Genomic DNA, 12,585 nt, shown 5'->3' with positions numbered 1-12,585 from the left:
AAAACTTTCATTCTCCATTCATACTTTAGAAAAACAAAACCAAGATTTACTTAGAATAATAGTATTTATTTCAAGAAAGGAATGTCTCTATTTCACTTAAGCAACAGGTTACTGTTCTTTGGTGCTATCATGTCTCACTTCAAGCTTAATAGCAGAGAAGGTGACAAACCATTTGGGTCAGTCATACTTTGGGCCTCACAAAACTTCAGCAAGATTTTGGTTCAATAATGCTGAAGTTTCTTCTTAATGTCATACTTTTTCCAACTATTTCTGATATGCTGTGGTTTGTGGTTTGTTTTGGTTTTTTTTTTGCTTTCCCAGCTGGTATCCAAATGTTATGCCTTGACCCAAGATAGCATTATAACTAATTCATTTAAATGGGAGACTTCATAATGATAGACAGGGAGTTTGTGCTTTGTTTTTATTTTAATTGTATAAGCAACCTGTTTAAATAAGAATCTTTGCTAAATAACTTTCAATTTACATTGTTTAAAAAAATATTGGTAATTGTTTTTATTGTATGGTGCTCAGACAGGTTTTTTTTATTTATAGAGAAAAGAAAACGACAAAGGCAGGAAGAAGGTGAAAACAGAAGAAGGGTATGATATTATATTACCTGATTATAATATTAATATACTGCAATATATGGCAGGATTTGCCATTGCTGTTTAATTCAGCATAATCTGTTCCACAATTAAATAAGTCTCTAATAATCGATGGAATCAGCTGAATCTTGCAAAATAGTCTTGGCTGGGGAGAAAAAATAATTTATTTTTTTATTAGAGTGATTGTTGTCTCACTACTTGGAAATTTATTCTACTCGCTGTGCTTTGAGAACCGTGTGTGCCAATAGGTGTAAAAAGCAATAGATGTCCTGATTTCTAGGATGGAGAGTAATCTGAAGTGGTTTATTGTCAGTCTCTTATGTTGATACTGCTCTGCTTGACATAATTGCAGCTGCAGTGTCAACTTACCCATTGCTTTGTGTGCTCACTGGAAGATAATTTGCACGGATTTTTATTTTTTTTTCAGAGGAGGGAATTGCTTTTAGGACAGAATGAATGCTGTTACCACTGAGCAACAAGCGGAATGCTTGATTCAAATTGAACTTTGAGTACATACTGAATTGAAAGATTTGGAAAGGCAATCAACCTGAATAAAACCTAATTCAGGCAACTTCATTTTAACAGTAGTTACAGTTTTTCATTAATTTATAACATCTGGAATTTAGCATAGAGCATCTCAATCAAAGAGATAAACTGAAAGGAAGCATGCAAAAAAAGAACTGACTAAAGGAAGGGAAAAGTATGTTGTGCAGAAAAGCAAGATAATCCTGGGACTAAAATCTCTTGGCTTTTCAAGCTCAAGAATACTTCAATTATAGATGACAGCCATTACTGCATACAACTGATCCTCTTGCCCCCATCTTGTAATTTTTGAGCTTGAACTTGTGAAACCAAGTAGTAGCAAATGTTTGCATTTAGTATACACTGAAATGATCTGACATTACACAACATTTTAGTTCAAGAGCAAACTCAACTTCAGATGTTACTTGGCTTTGAGTGCATTAGATACTCTAGCAGCACATACATGCTTGAAAATTTTAGGGCTTTTGAGAGTGTTGTCTTTTACAGGAGCATGATTAAATGCTTGATCCTTCTGCAGCTTAGAATTGTAACATACGGCATAAATTAGCACTGTATACTCGTTCCTACCAGTCTATAATCTGGGATCTAGGTATAAATCTGAAGCATATCAAAGTTTTTTGAGCAATTGGAAAAGTCTATTAAGATGCGAACTTGCGTCCTGATAAAAGCATGAAGCATTTTCTTCTTTAGCATTTCATTATACTTGATACTAAGATGTTTATATACTAAAACATGATGGAGTGGAATGGAAACACAACAGAACAAGCTTGGTAAACACGGCCAGACCAAATTTGTTTTGATGCTACCTGCATCTGATTATTTTACCATTCTTCCACTAGATGGAAGTAGAAATTTAAAAAAGCAACTTCCCCGTTGTAACTTGAAGCAGTTGAGTGAACTTAGAGTGCAGATTTAATGTACTGTTTGTTTTCTACAAGACTTTTTTCTAAAGAACAGTTATGGTAACTGGTTTAGTTAGGGAGATACATTGAGTTTAAAATAAAACAAATTATTCCTGTATCAAGATACTGTACAGGAACATTTTTTAAGTATTACTTTAATTGTCTGTTGTGATTGACCAATTAGCTATAAATTGTGGGTCTGGAAGATTTCTTGATTCTACTTATGCTTTTGTTGTGTTACTTTTTTCCTCACAGATGATGTTTCCTTTGTTAATTTTTTTTTTTTCCTCTCTCCAGGAATGGAAGGAGCGATATGGAAATAGAGACGATTCTACTAGAAACAGAGTTGTCCACACAGACCAAAAAGAATCCAGCTTCTCAGACACCAGCACCAATAGAGGTAAGCTTTGTGGGTTTTGGAGATACTTTGTTTTGGTTATTTTTATAGTATCTTTTTGCCCAACACTGGCTGTGTGAGTAGCTTCAAATAGATTCCTTTTTGTCTTAGATGATGTGGTGATACATTCCCTTCTGTAGCACAATGCCATCTTGCCCATTAAAGACACCTCAAAAGAGGTGCTGTATTTCTTCCCTTCTTCAACACTTCAGCTAGTAGAGGTTGGAGATTCTGCCTGGTCTCAGTTACTTGATTTTATGGGATGTATAATGATTGCAATAGAGTAGCAGTTGTCAGCAAAGATACTTTATTTTAATAATGTCTGTTCTTTTTTTCTGGATTCTCTAAACTTCCAAAAAGTAAGTCTGTCACAATGGTAATGTTTTTAATGTATTCTGTGTGCTCTTGTAAACTAACAACAAGCAATAAATGAAACTGAAAAAAAAGTAGGAAAAAGAGGGAGAAGGAGGAAAACTTCGAACATGCTTTTGAGACAACTCTATTGCATTTCTCCATCCTCTTTACAAAGTTGGAGACCCAGATTTTCTGTGACAGACTAGCGGAAATCATATGAAGTTGGATTTTAGTGTTAGCCATATGAATATCATTCCAACACCAAAAGAAGCCTTAATTACTGGCCTAGTTAAGGAGGCAGAGTGAGCTGCAGAACGTCTACATTTCATTAATTCATGAGATGGCCTCTTTAAAACAAAACAAAACAAAACAAACAATAAAAAAGCTCCAGCTAGCTTAATTAAAGTGGGAAGTTGGGAAGACGAATGGATGATTGATTGATTGATTGATTGATTGATTTAAAAATAATGTTTGCATATGGCTTCTTATTTTCTTTTACTTTTCTGCAAAGTCAATCTCTTACTTGAGGGGCAAAAGGAAAGTTGTAGTTACATTTCTATGGAGCTAAAAAAGTTAAATACCATGAATTTGAGCATGTAGCCAGGTTTGGTTTAATATTGAATCTACTTTAAGTCATCATACTTACACTTTGGATGAGATATTAGCAAATTATTATTCTGGTCTTTTAAGTCTGATGTCTCCACATTCCAAGGTGTTCATAGAGAAAATTAATGTCTTTCCTTCCTTTTACCTGTTCAGCACTATCAAAGTATACCCGATCAAATGGCAGGACTGAAAGAGATAGAATAGAACTCCTTCAGGACGCAGAACCTTTGGATTTTAACGCAGACTCAATTAATGATGACCCACTTGAATCAGATTCGGGAAGGTAAGTGATCATCTGTGTTATGTACAATTAAAGGATACTGATGTCATCTGTCTTCTGACCTATGACAGCCACATCAGATGGTTTCATAATAATAGTTTTGTAAACAAAATGTATCATCTCATGTAGCTCTTTTCCTCTCATCCTTTTCCTCCATGTTTTGGGAATTTTTTTGAAACCAATTAAAACCTGAAATGTTTTCCATTTTTTAGAACTGTCTGAGTAAAATTTGAGTTCCATGTAATTTTGTATATTGGCATAATCTGAAAAATACTGCATATAAAACCAGAAAACTGGAGAATTACCTGCATATGTACAGTAGTTTTAAGTTTTTCTTTAATTTCCTACGAGACTTCAGAAAGCTCACTTGATTTCCCTGTATAAAAACCATCACAAAGGGCTTTAAGGAAGAAAACCGAGTATTACAGGACTAGCAGTAGCAGCAGTACACCTGGGCATCAGATTTTGGAACTACTGAAGTAAATTAAAATTGTTTTATTGAAAAAAAGTCTGAGACTGCACAGTGTAGCTCTGTCTGTAATAGAGAATTCTGGGAGTCTGTGGATGTGATTACAATACCAAATTCCCTAAGTCGTGAAATGGAGTATCTTATGTAACTGCTAAGCTCTGTTCATATTTAAGAAGCAATACATTTTAGGGGCCCTTTTTTATCCAGCTAGATATGATGCCGAACCATGTAATGATAAATAATTTAAATTCCCTTATAAAACGTTACAGTTCACATGATTTTTCAGCTGGAACTAGCCTACCCAAATGTCGTAGTATAACGTCAACAAATAAATTCCAGTTAAATACACTGCTGGGTGTGTATTCAGTGATTGATTCAACCATGCTTATTTTTATCAACAGCTAAGTTGAGCAGTATGATGTCACCACATTTCAAAAGTTGGTTTGTTTTAAGCACAAGAGTTTAAATAGCAACTAGCCTAGCAGTCTGTCAGCTATGGACTTCTATAGAGGGTGAAAGGAATAATCATCTACAAAAATAGGAATATGCATATATTATGTGACAGCAAATACTTTTCAGGTACAGTGTCTGAAGTTCTGTATGGACTTAGCAGAGTGGAGTGCTCTGAACTTTTTCTTTAAAAACAAAATCTGGAGCTTAGTTGAGCTTTCCTCTAATAACCTGCATTTAACTTCATAGAAGTAATTAAGAAAGAATAATAGCATATGAAACTCCAATTAATTTAAAAATAGCCTGTGTGACATCAATTTTTAAAACTGTAGGCCCATCAATAGTTACAGCATTATAGGACAGAGCACCAGGGACACAGGAAGTACATTGTGCTTACATTGGAACTTTTTTGTACTTCAAAAATGCTCCTAAAATAAATTTGACCAACAATTTGCAAGGCTTCTTTCTTCCCAACTAAATATGCAGCCATTTGTTTTCATTATCTTTGATACTCTATTTCTCCTAGGAATATCCAGTGCAATGTTCTGTTCATCACCCAAACTACCTTTGGATATTGATTTGTCTTGTTTAAAAAAAAAAAATTCTGTTCAACAAAAGTATTCAACTTAATTCCTTTGTGTCAGAAAACAAAGTTATTTAAGAGTCCCAGTATTCATATCACTTTTTCCTGATCACATGAGATTTAATTTAGTGACCGTCTGTCAAACTGTCATGGAAACAGAAATTCAGTGGAACTTCAGATCTTACAATTAATTGAGAGTTAAGGAGTAATAGTGCAGTGAGACTTAAATAATTTCATCAGATTATTTTTCTATTTCCTGTGTTACTTTCTCATATTTAAAATTGATTCTGCAGGTACCAGCCTGGTGGAAGATACCTGTCAATGTCTCGAAGCAAAATATTTGATGATGTCTAAACTCCTCGAAGCTAAAGAAAATTCAGTGGAAATACATCTCCTACTCATTGTCTGGAAATACTGTATTTACAATATATTGCCGAACCAGAAAAGACCATTTTTGTTCAAAAAAAAGAATATGAAGGAACAACTATTTTGGAAATGCACTTGTAGGATAACTTTACTACTTATGACAAGAATATGCTTCCTCTGTTGTAGATATTGTTGTGCATCAGTGTGGGCTTTTGTGTCATGACCAAAAGGAGAAAACTATTAATTAAGTTAATAGAGAGTAAACTTGATATATGTACCTAGGACTCAACTTGAACTGTAACACTGTAAGTTTTAAGAAGGGGATATTTTGGAATGAATTTTTTTGTATTTTAACAGATGCTGTGAGAGCATCTTAATGCATCCAAAGTGCAGTTATATCAATTACTATACTAAACACTTTCTGGAATTTTTCTATTTGAACTTTATGCCTAGTCCAAAATTGACTGAATTAAATTAAGGCTTCTTTTGCCTTCAGTGGTCTTTGAATCAGACCCTGCATAATCTTAAAGACTGAATGGTAGACTGTTCTTCATAAAATCATAAAATACATGTTCCAGTATTTAAAGGGTGGCTTCTAAGAAAATAGAGACCCCCTTTTTACAAGGAATCATATGGAAAAGATACGGGGTAATGTGTGCAAGTTATTCATGGGAAGATTCTAATTGGACAAAAGAGGAAAAATTTCACAATGAGAACAATCAGCCGTTGGAATAATATCCCCAGGGAAGTGGTGGATTCCCCAACATTGGACACTTTTAAGGTTTGTCTGGACAGGGTGCTGGGCCACCTTGTCTAGGTGGAGCTTTTGTCAAGTTGATCTTTGAGGTCCCTTCTAACCTTGTATTCTATGGTTCTATGAAATCAGTTGGCATAAATTTTGGAGTAAGGTGTATTGGTCAAGAGAGGCTATCTTTTTTCTTTTCCAACATTATATGCAGATAAATTATTTTAGCATGTGTAAATAGTTGAAATTGAATATGGACTGGAGTTTCATTGTCACATGAGCATATGTGCAATAGCAAGAATACATTATTGAAGATACAATGTCTGCTTAAGATTTTTACAGTAATGGTTGAAAATCTTGGCACACTAATGTTTTTGTAACTATAGAAGAAATATAATGTGAAAATTGACTTAAATGCTGAAATATAATTTGCACACACCTCAGGCACGGCTTCAAATTGTAGAGTATTTCTTTAAAAGAAGGGAAATATATAGCATGAGTAGATAATGGTAAACACTTCTGATGTCCCAAATGCCCTTGTTGCATTATGTATCTTTTTTAAGGTGCCTGTATTTTGCAGTATGTTGTTGCAAAACAAATAATGCTTATTCATTTGAATGCCATTCAGAAATGCCAATTATTAATTGTGTAAAAAGTTTCACATTAATTTCATTGGTGTAGATACATTTTTTAAATGTAGTTAGTTGAATGAATTTTCAAGTGTAATCATAAGGTAAAAGGTGTGGTCAAATTCATTATATCTTTGGAAATTTGATTAATTTAAAACGTTGCTTTATTTCAGTGTGCCCTAAGTCTTTACCACTTGGGAGTTTTCTTATGTGCTTATTGCAATGTTATGTTGAAAAAGGAAAGAGAACATGTTTCTATCGTAAATTCTTTATTATGCTTTAAAAAGAAGACCTTCGTGAAAGCAGCTAAGAGTGAATAATTCTGAAAAGTAAATTTTCATGAATGAGGTGTTACACTAATTTTTAAAAATAATCTTTGCTTTCTGAAGCAATTGTTAATGGGGATCTAACTACCTCCTGTGATTTAGTACATCATGTGTTCTAACAGTAGTGATATTTGTAATATATTGGTCTGTCTGTTTTAAAACGCTGACCTGTTACTATGAAGGAGAAAAAATACTCTGTCGGTATAGCATTAATTATATCAATAAACTGGCAGACATAAAATAATTGTCAGTTCTTTTCTTAGGTGAAAACACTGAACAACAACCATGGCCACATGTATTCAAGCTCATGCAATTTCCAGATTACATGTAAGAGGGCACCTTTTTTATTTTGGGCATTTTGTGTTCTGTAAAAACTTGATCAAAACCTTATGTCTGTTTCAGGGCTTCAAATTTGAGAAAATCAGACTTTTAATTCAAATTTTTCTTTAGCAACTTTATGTTAGCACCTATTTAATTTATTTCGGATCTACTTAGAAATGCTATCCTGAATTCAGCCTTATGTTAAAAGGGTCGTATATGTTCTTGGTCATCCATCCACATTAATGTTCTTAGACTTGATATTTCTATTTTTAAAATCTCATTTAATTGTTTAATTGTTAAAAAAATTGTTTGTAAAAATCGTTGGATTAACTAAGATTCAAGTTCTTTGTCTAACTCTTGAAATGTCACTACAAAGGGATCTAATTCAGTGCTAATGGAAAAATTATAGAAGGAATGTTTGTTTTTCTGAGTATGTGTGAAGTATCCTTACCTATCCCCTGTTGCTTTCAGAGAGTTGGATCGAGCCTTTTTGGGACCTGATTTTTTTCCCCCCCTCAGGATTCAGTTGAGTGGCTGCAAACAGAATTTTCAGTGGAAACTTGTAATTAAGATGTTATATACAAAAGCTAACTAGTCCCTGGTGTAAGCCCTCTGTCCGGTTTTCATTGGGGTGCAATAATTTGAGGAGTTGGCTATATAAATTGATGGCAGTGGGATTTCAGTTGTTAACATAGAAATTCTGAGCTCAGGGTGATGGGAATCCATTGACCTTTTTTGATGCTGCAGTGGACTAATGGAGTAACCAGGGGCTGCTTTTTGAAAGCATGAGACTTGGAGGTCTGATTCTCTCTCATGAGTTCTCTGGATTGTGCTTGGAGGTCCTCAGTGTCACATGCTCCTTGCATGCTGGGTGTTTAAGTACAGAGTTGGTAGGTGAAGTCAGGTTTCATCCAGAGTGTTCACTGCTGACCAACAGCTACTCTTGCTCTAATTACACGCAATTTGTTGGCCAATTAATCTAAAGGGTGTTTTGAAAAGTAAGTATGAGTTCATATTACTAAATCTGGAAGACTTTCAATGAAGAAATACAGAATATAACTAAAAAGAACATTGTAGAAATAAGGAATATACCTGCACGGCATTTGCTGTGTACTTGATCTAGTTTTCAACTAGTTTGGTTGCTGCTAGTGCAAATAATACAGAACTTGCTTGGGGGGGCTACATGCCTAAGGTTTTACACCACTCCAGAGAGGCTGTACATGTCAGAAGCATCCAAGGCCAGGTTGGATGGGACTCTGAGCAACCTGATCCAGTTGAAGATGTCCCTGCCCATTACAGGGGGTTTAGACAAGAAGAGCTTTAAATATCACTTTCAACCCAAACCACTCTGTGATTTTATCATGATTCCCTGCCAGATTGCAGCAACTCTTGATGAGTTATTTGCTGCTATAGCTCTAGTGCTAGGAGTACCACAGCTAAGAAAAGATAAAACTAGCTTTGATATGTTTTAAGTAGCAACTGTGCTGTTGGCTAGTGGTGTTCTTGCATCACATTTGATGCTCCAGAGTAGGTGATTTAAAATATAACTGCCTTGCAACCTGTGCTTTTGGGAACTGAATGTTGGTGTATTTAATCTGTTAGTACATGGTCATATTTATTCTCAGCTAAAGAATGTCAATTATGTATTTCTTTATTATTTCACTTTCTGAATTACTGAGCAGTTGGGGTATGCTTCCATTTCATCATCATTTCCGCAGTTTCCTCTTCATTTGTTAATACCAAAAAAACCACCAAAACATCAAAAAACCCGCCCAAGTTAAGTGCAAATGTATGAGTACCTTCCTGACAAAGTTTTAAACTAGTGAATAGACTCCATGCAAGTTGCAATGAACTTTGAAAAGCAAGAGTGAAAACAGTAGCTACATTAATACTGTGTCAGTGTTGGATTTATTAAACGGTTATGATAGCAAAAAGCTCTAGTTGCACTTACTACTCACACTAGAGGCATTTAAAAATATACACATTCTGATACCTATCTTGAGAAATGAGTTCTCTGCTTGAGGAAAGTGCATCTCTTAGCAAAGTGGGGGGGTCTTATGAGGGAAGGCAAAGGTTATGCAATTTCTAGTCTGTGCTAATGGTGACACTTTGGACAAAATAGGATATATTTTATTATCTAGGTACGATAATGTGTTAAGAAATAACATACTTTATACTACTGTAACTTAGACTACTGGAAAAAAATAATGCTATCTGTTCTGCCTTTATTTTGTAATCAAGCACTTATAAAATAGTAATTAACAGTATTAATGGGAATGGTGGAAAGCTGCTACCTTTTCACTGTTTTTACTTGCTATTTTAAAACATAACCATAACAATTATTTTCACATAAGAAGTATTAAAAAAAGTGATCACTCAGATTTTCTGTAATTATGATAATTTTTATTTTACTAACTTCATCTTGGAATACTGTAAAAGTTATGTGAAACAAACAATATTTTGTTCCAATTTTCATTATTATTGTAATGAATCTGAGGGGCATTTGCAACACCAAATAGAATCACTTTATGAAGGAAAACTTTTCATGAGGCTTCTTAAAGAAATCTGACTTATTCATTACAGACAAAAATGTGCATCTTAATTATTAACAAAAACACTTTTTAGGGTATGTATTGTCTCCTAGATTTTTTTTTTTGTTCTTTAAAATTCAGAAAATGGTTGATCTTTTCAGATGAACTTACCTGTGAATCTTGTAAACTTTCTGAGACTTTTATATTCCTTTTCTCTAATGGGCTCTGCAGGAATATGTACTGTTCTGTGACAGTTTTCTAGTAATAACTGTGCCTCTAATAAAGTAGTCTAGTCTGAAGTTGAGACACTCCTACACCATTTGATTATGTTAGCAAAAACTCAGCATTCCTAGCAAAAAAAAAGAAAATGCCTTGAACTAGATCCCTTTCTAATACAGTAATTGCTGTCATGATGTTGCAGTGTATTTGGTATCTTCTGTTTCAGTCATATGGTAAAACCAATCAGGTTTATTCTTTGTTAAAATGCACTGGAATGTATTCCTCAGCATGATTTTGTATGCATATGTGTTTTAGTTGTAATTCGCAGGCAACAGATAATATGCAACTTTAGTTATTTCTTCAGGGTAGTGTACTTATATTTGACATATTCCTGTGAATTGCAGTAGTAGCAGAGTGACAGCTTAGCTATAGCTGTAGAAATTGATTATTGTCTATAGAAATAACTTGTATTTCTGTAGATGTGTCTGGAAGATAAGGGGATTCATTTGTAAGCAAAGGTTTAGTTACAGAACTTCATTCTCCAGTGTATATGAAGATACGCTGTAGGAGTGCTGCTTATGGATAGACTCTCTTTTTTTGCCTTATGATACAAGTCTGTATGCATAATTCTGTGTTCTGTCACCGAGTTACACCTTTTTCTCTGTAGCATTCTAAATTATTGTTGTAATGGGTATATATTTTAAAATGTGTGTTAAAATATCTAGTCAAAGAGCTAAGATGGCATGAAATAAATAATTTCTGCAATATATTTTCCCTGGTGTATTTTAGATATTCATACTACTATGAAGTGGTTTTGCTAGTGATCTTTTAGAGAAATTTGACGTATTTCTTATTTCCAGGTAGAAGTTAAGTTTGGTTTAGATGGCACTCCCAGCCTTGTTTTGGTCATCCATTTGCATCTTCTTTAAAACAAATTAAAAAGGCAGTTGAGAAGAAACTTGCATATTTTAACATGTTCTTGTAAGAATACAGGGATGAGACTTAGACCCTCACTTCAAGCCAATACCTTTACTGACAAGTCACCCCAGCTGTGGAAGCACAAGCAGCTTTTGTGCCTGCAGGGAGAGAGAGAAGTACAGCCAGGTTAGCTGAACTTGTAAGGCTCCTGCAGCACCTGGAGGAAGTCTGTTGGGGACCTCGTATGTTCCTGGGGCAGATAGGGCACTGGGCATTTTTGTGGGGAAAAGGTGGGATGGCAGGTAGGGCTTCTACACTTATCCCTCCCTTCCATAAGCAGTCAAACTACAATATGATTCCTCCTAGGTGTTCCCAGACACTGGTGAGAACAGAGGCAAGAGACTGTATGAGGAGATGGGTGAAGTGAAGAAGGAGTTATTCTTACCTCTTATTCCATTGCTTGCTTTTCCTTACCTTAAAAAAAAAAAAATAGGCTGAGGGAAGAAATTATTTTGTTGTTGTTGTTTAAATATCTTGTATCTGTACACCTACAGTGGCAGGATGTTTTTAGGATCTTCATGGGAGGTGTCCCTGCTTGTGCAGGGGGGTTTGGACTAGATAATCTTTTAAGGTGACTTCCCACCCAAACTATTCAGATTCTTTTCTCATTCTGGTAAAGAGGCTTTTTTCTTTCTTTCTTTTTTTCTTTTTTGAGAGGGATACAGAAATGTCTTCTGGATGTTGTAAACAGAAAAGCTATACCCTGGAGCAAGTAATAATTAATCTTCTTAGCACATCAGAATACTTAAAACAACTAAAAATGGTTAACTCCTGTATTTGATTAATTGTTTCCTATACTTAATCCGCTACTGCTGTTTTAAGTGAGTTTCAGGAAACATTTTGAGTCTGTGCTATCACTGCAAAAGGAAAGTCTTGGTACTGTTTGTAAAGACTCTTTCTGTCACACCCCTTCTCCCTGCTGCTTACCAAGTGTCTTTTCTGGATCTTTTTGTTATGCATTTTTAATGTATGTGGGTTCAGAATAATTTCGTAAATGAATGATGCAGGTGTTAAGAAAGACGTGTAACAGAAAGTTCAGTGGACTGAACTGAGAAATCTGTCAATCCAGTGCATAGTATTTTCTCTATTCATGGAAGAAGAGGTAGAAGTAGCTGAATGCTCTTCTGTGTATGTTTTCAGGTTTTTTGCAGAGACAGTCTGGATGTCAGAATAGTTAACCAGCCACACTCTTCTTCCAGACTTACTGTGATGAGTAGCTACTGTAAGCCTAGCAGAGGATGGGATGGGATTGTCCTCTATTAAATACTGACTTTCCATTTC

The 12,585-nt window shown here is 34.8% G+C and overlaps 1 protein-coding gene across 1 annotated transcript in view; it reads left to right on the top strand.

Annotated features, from left to right (window-relative positions):
• The window catches only part of LMBRD2 (LMBR1 domain containing 2), a 34,513-nt gene extending 23,418 nt beyond the window's left edge, over positions 1-11,095 (top strand). The window contains exons 15-18 of the mRNA XM_051643484.1: positions 553-599; positions 2,348-2,450; positions 3,561-3,690; positions 5,483-11,095. Of these exons, the coding sequence (XP_051499444.1) occupies positions 553-599; positions 2,348-2,450; positions 3,561-3,690; positions 5,483-5,543 (341 nt within the window). The 3' untranslated portion in view covers positions 5,544-11,095. The remainder of the gene's footprint in view (positions 1-552; positions 600-2,347; positions 2,451-3,560; positions 3,691-5,482) is intronic.
• Positions 11,096-12,585: the final 1,490 nt, after the last annotated feature.

This window comes from Apus apus, chromosome Z (assembly GCF_020740795.1).
Source record: "Apus apus isolate bApuApu2 chromosome Z, bApuApu2.pri.cur, whole genome shotgun sequence".
NCBI lineage: Eukaryota > Metazoa > Chordata > Aves > Apodiformes > Apodidae > Apus > Apus apus.
This window is presented reverse-complemented; position numbering and strand designations above follow the sequence as displayed.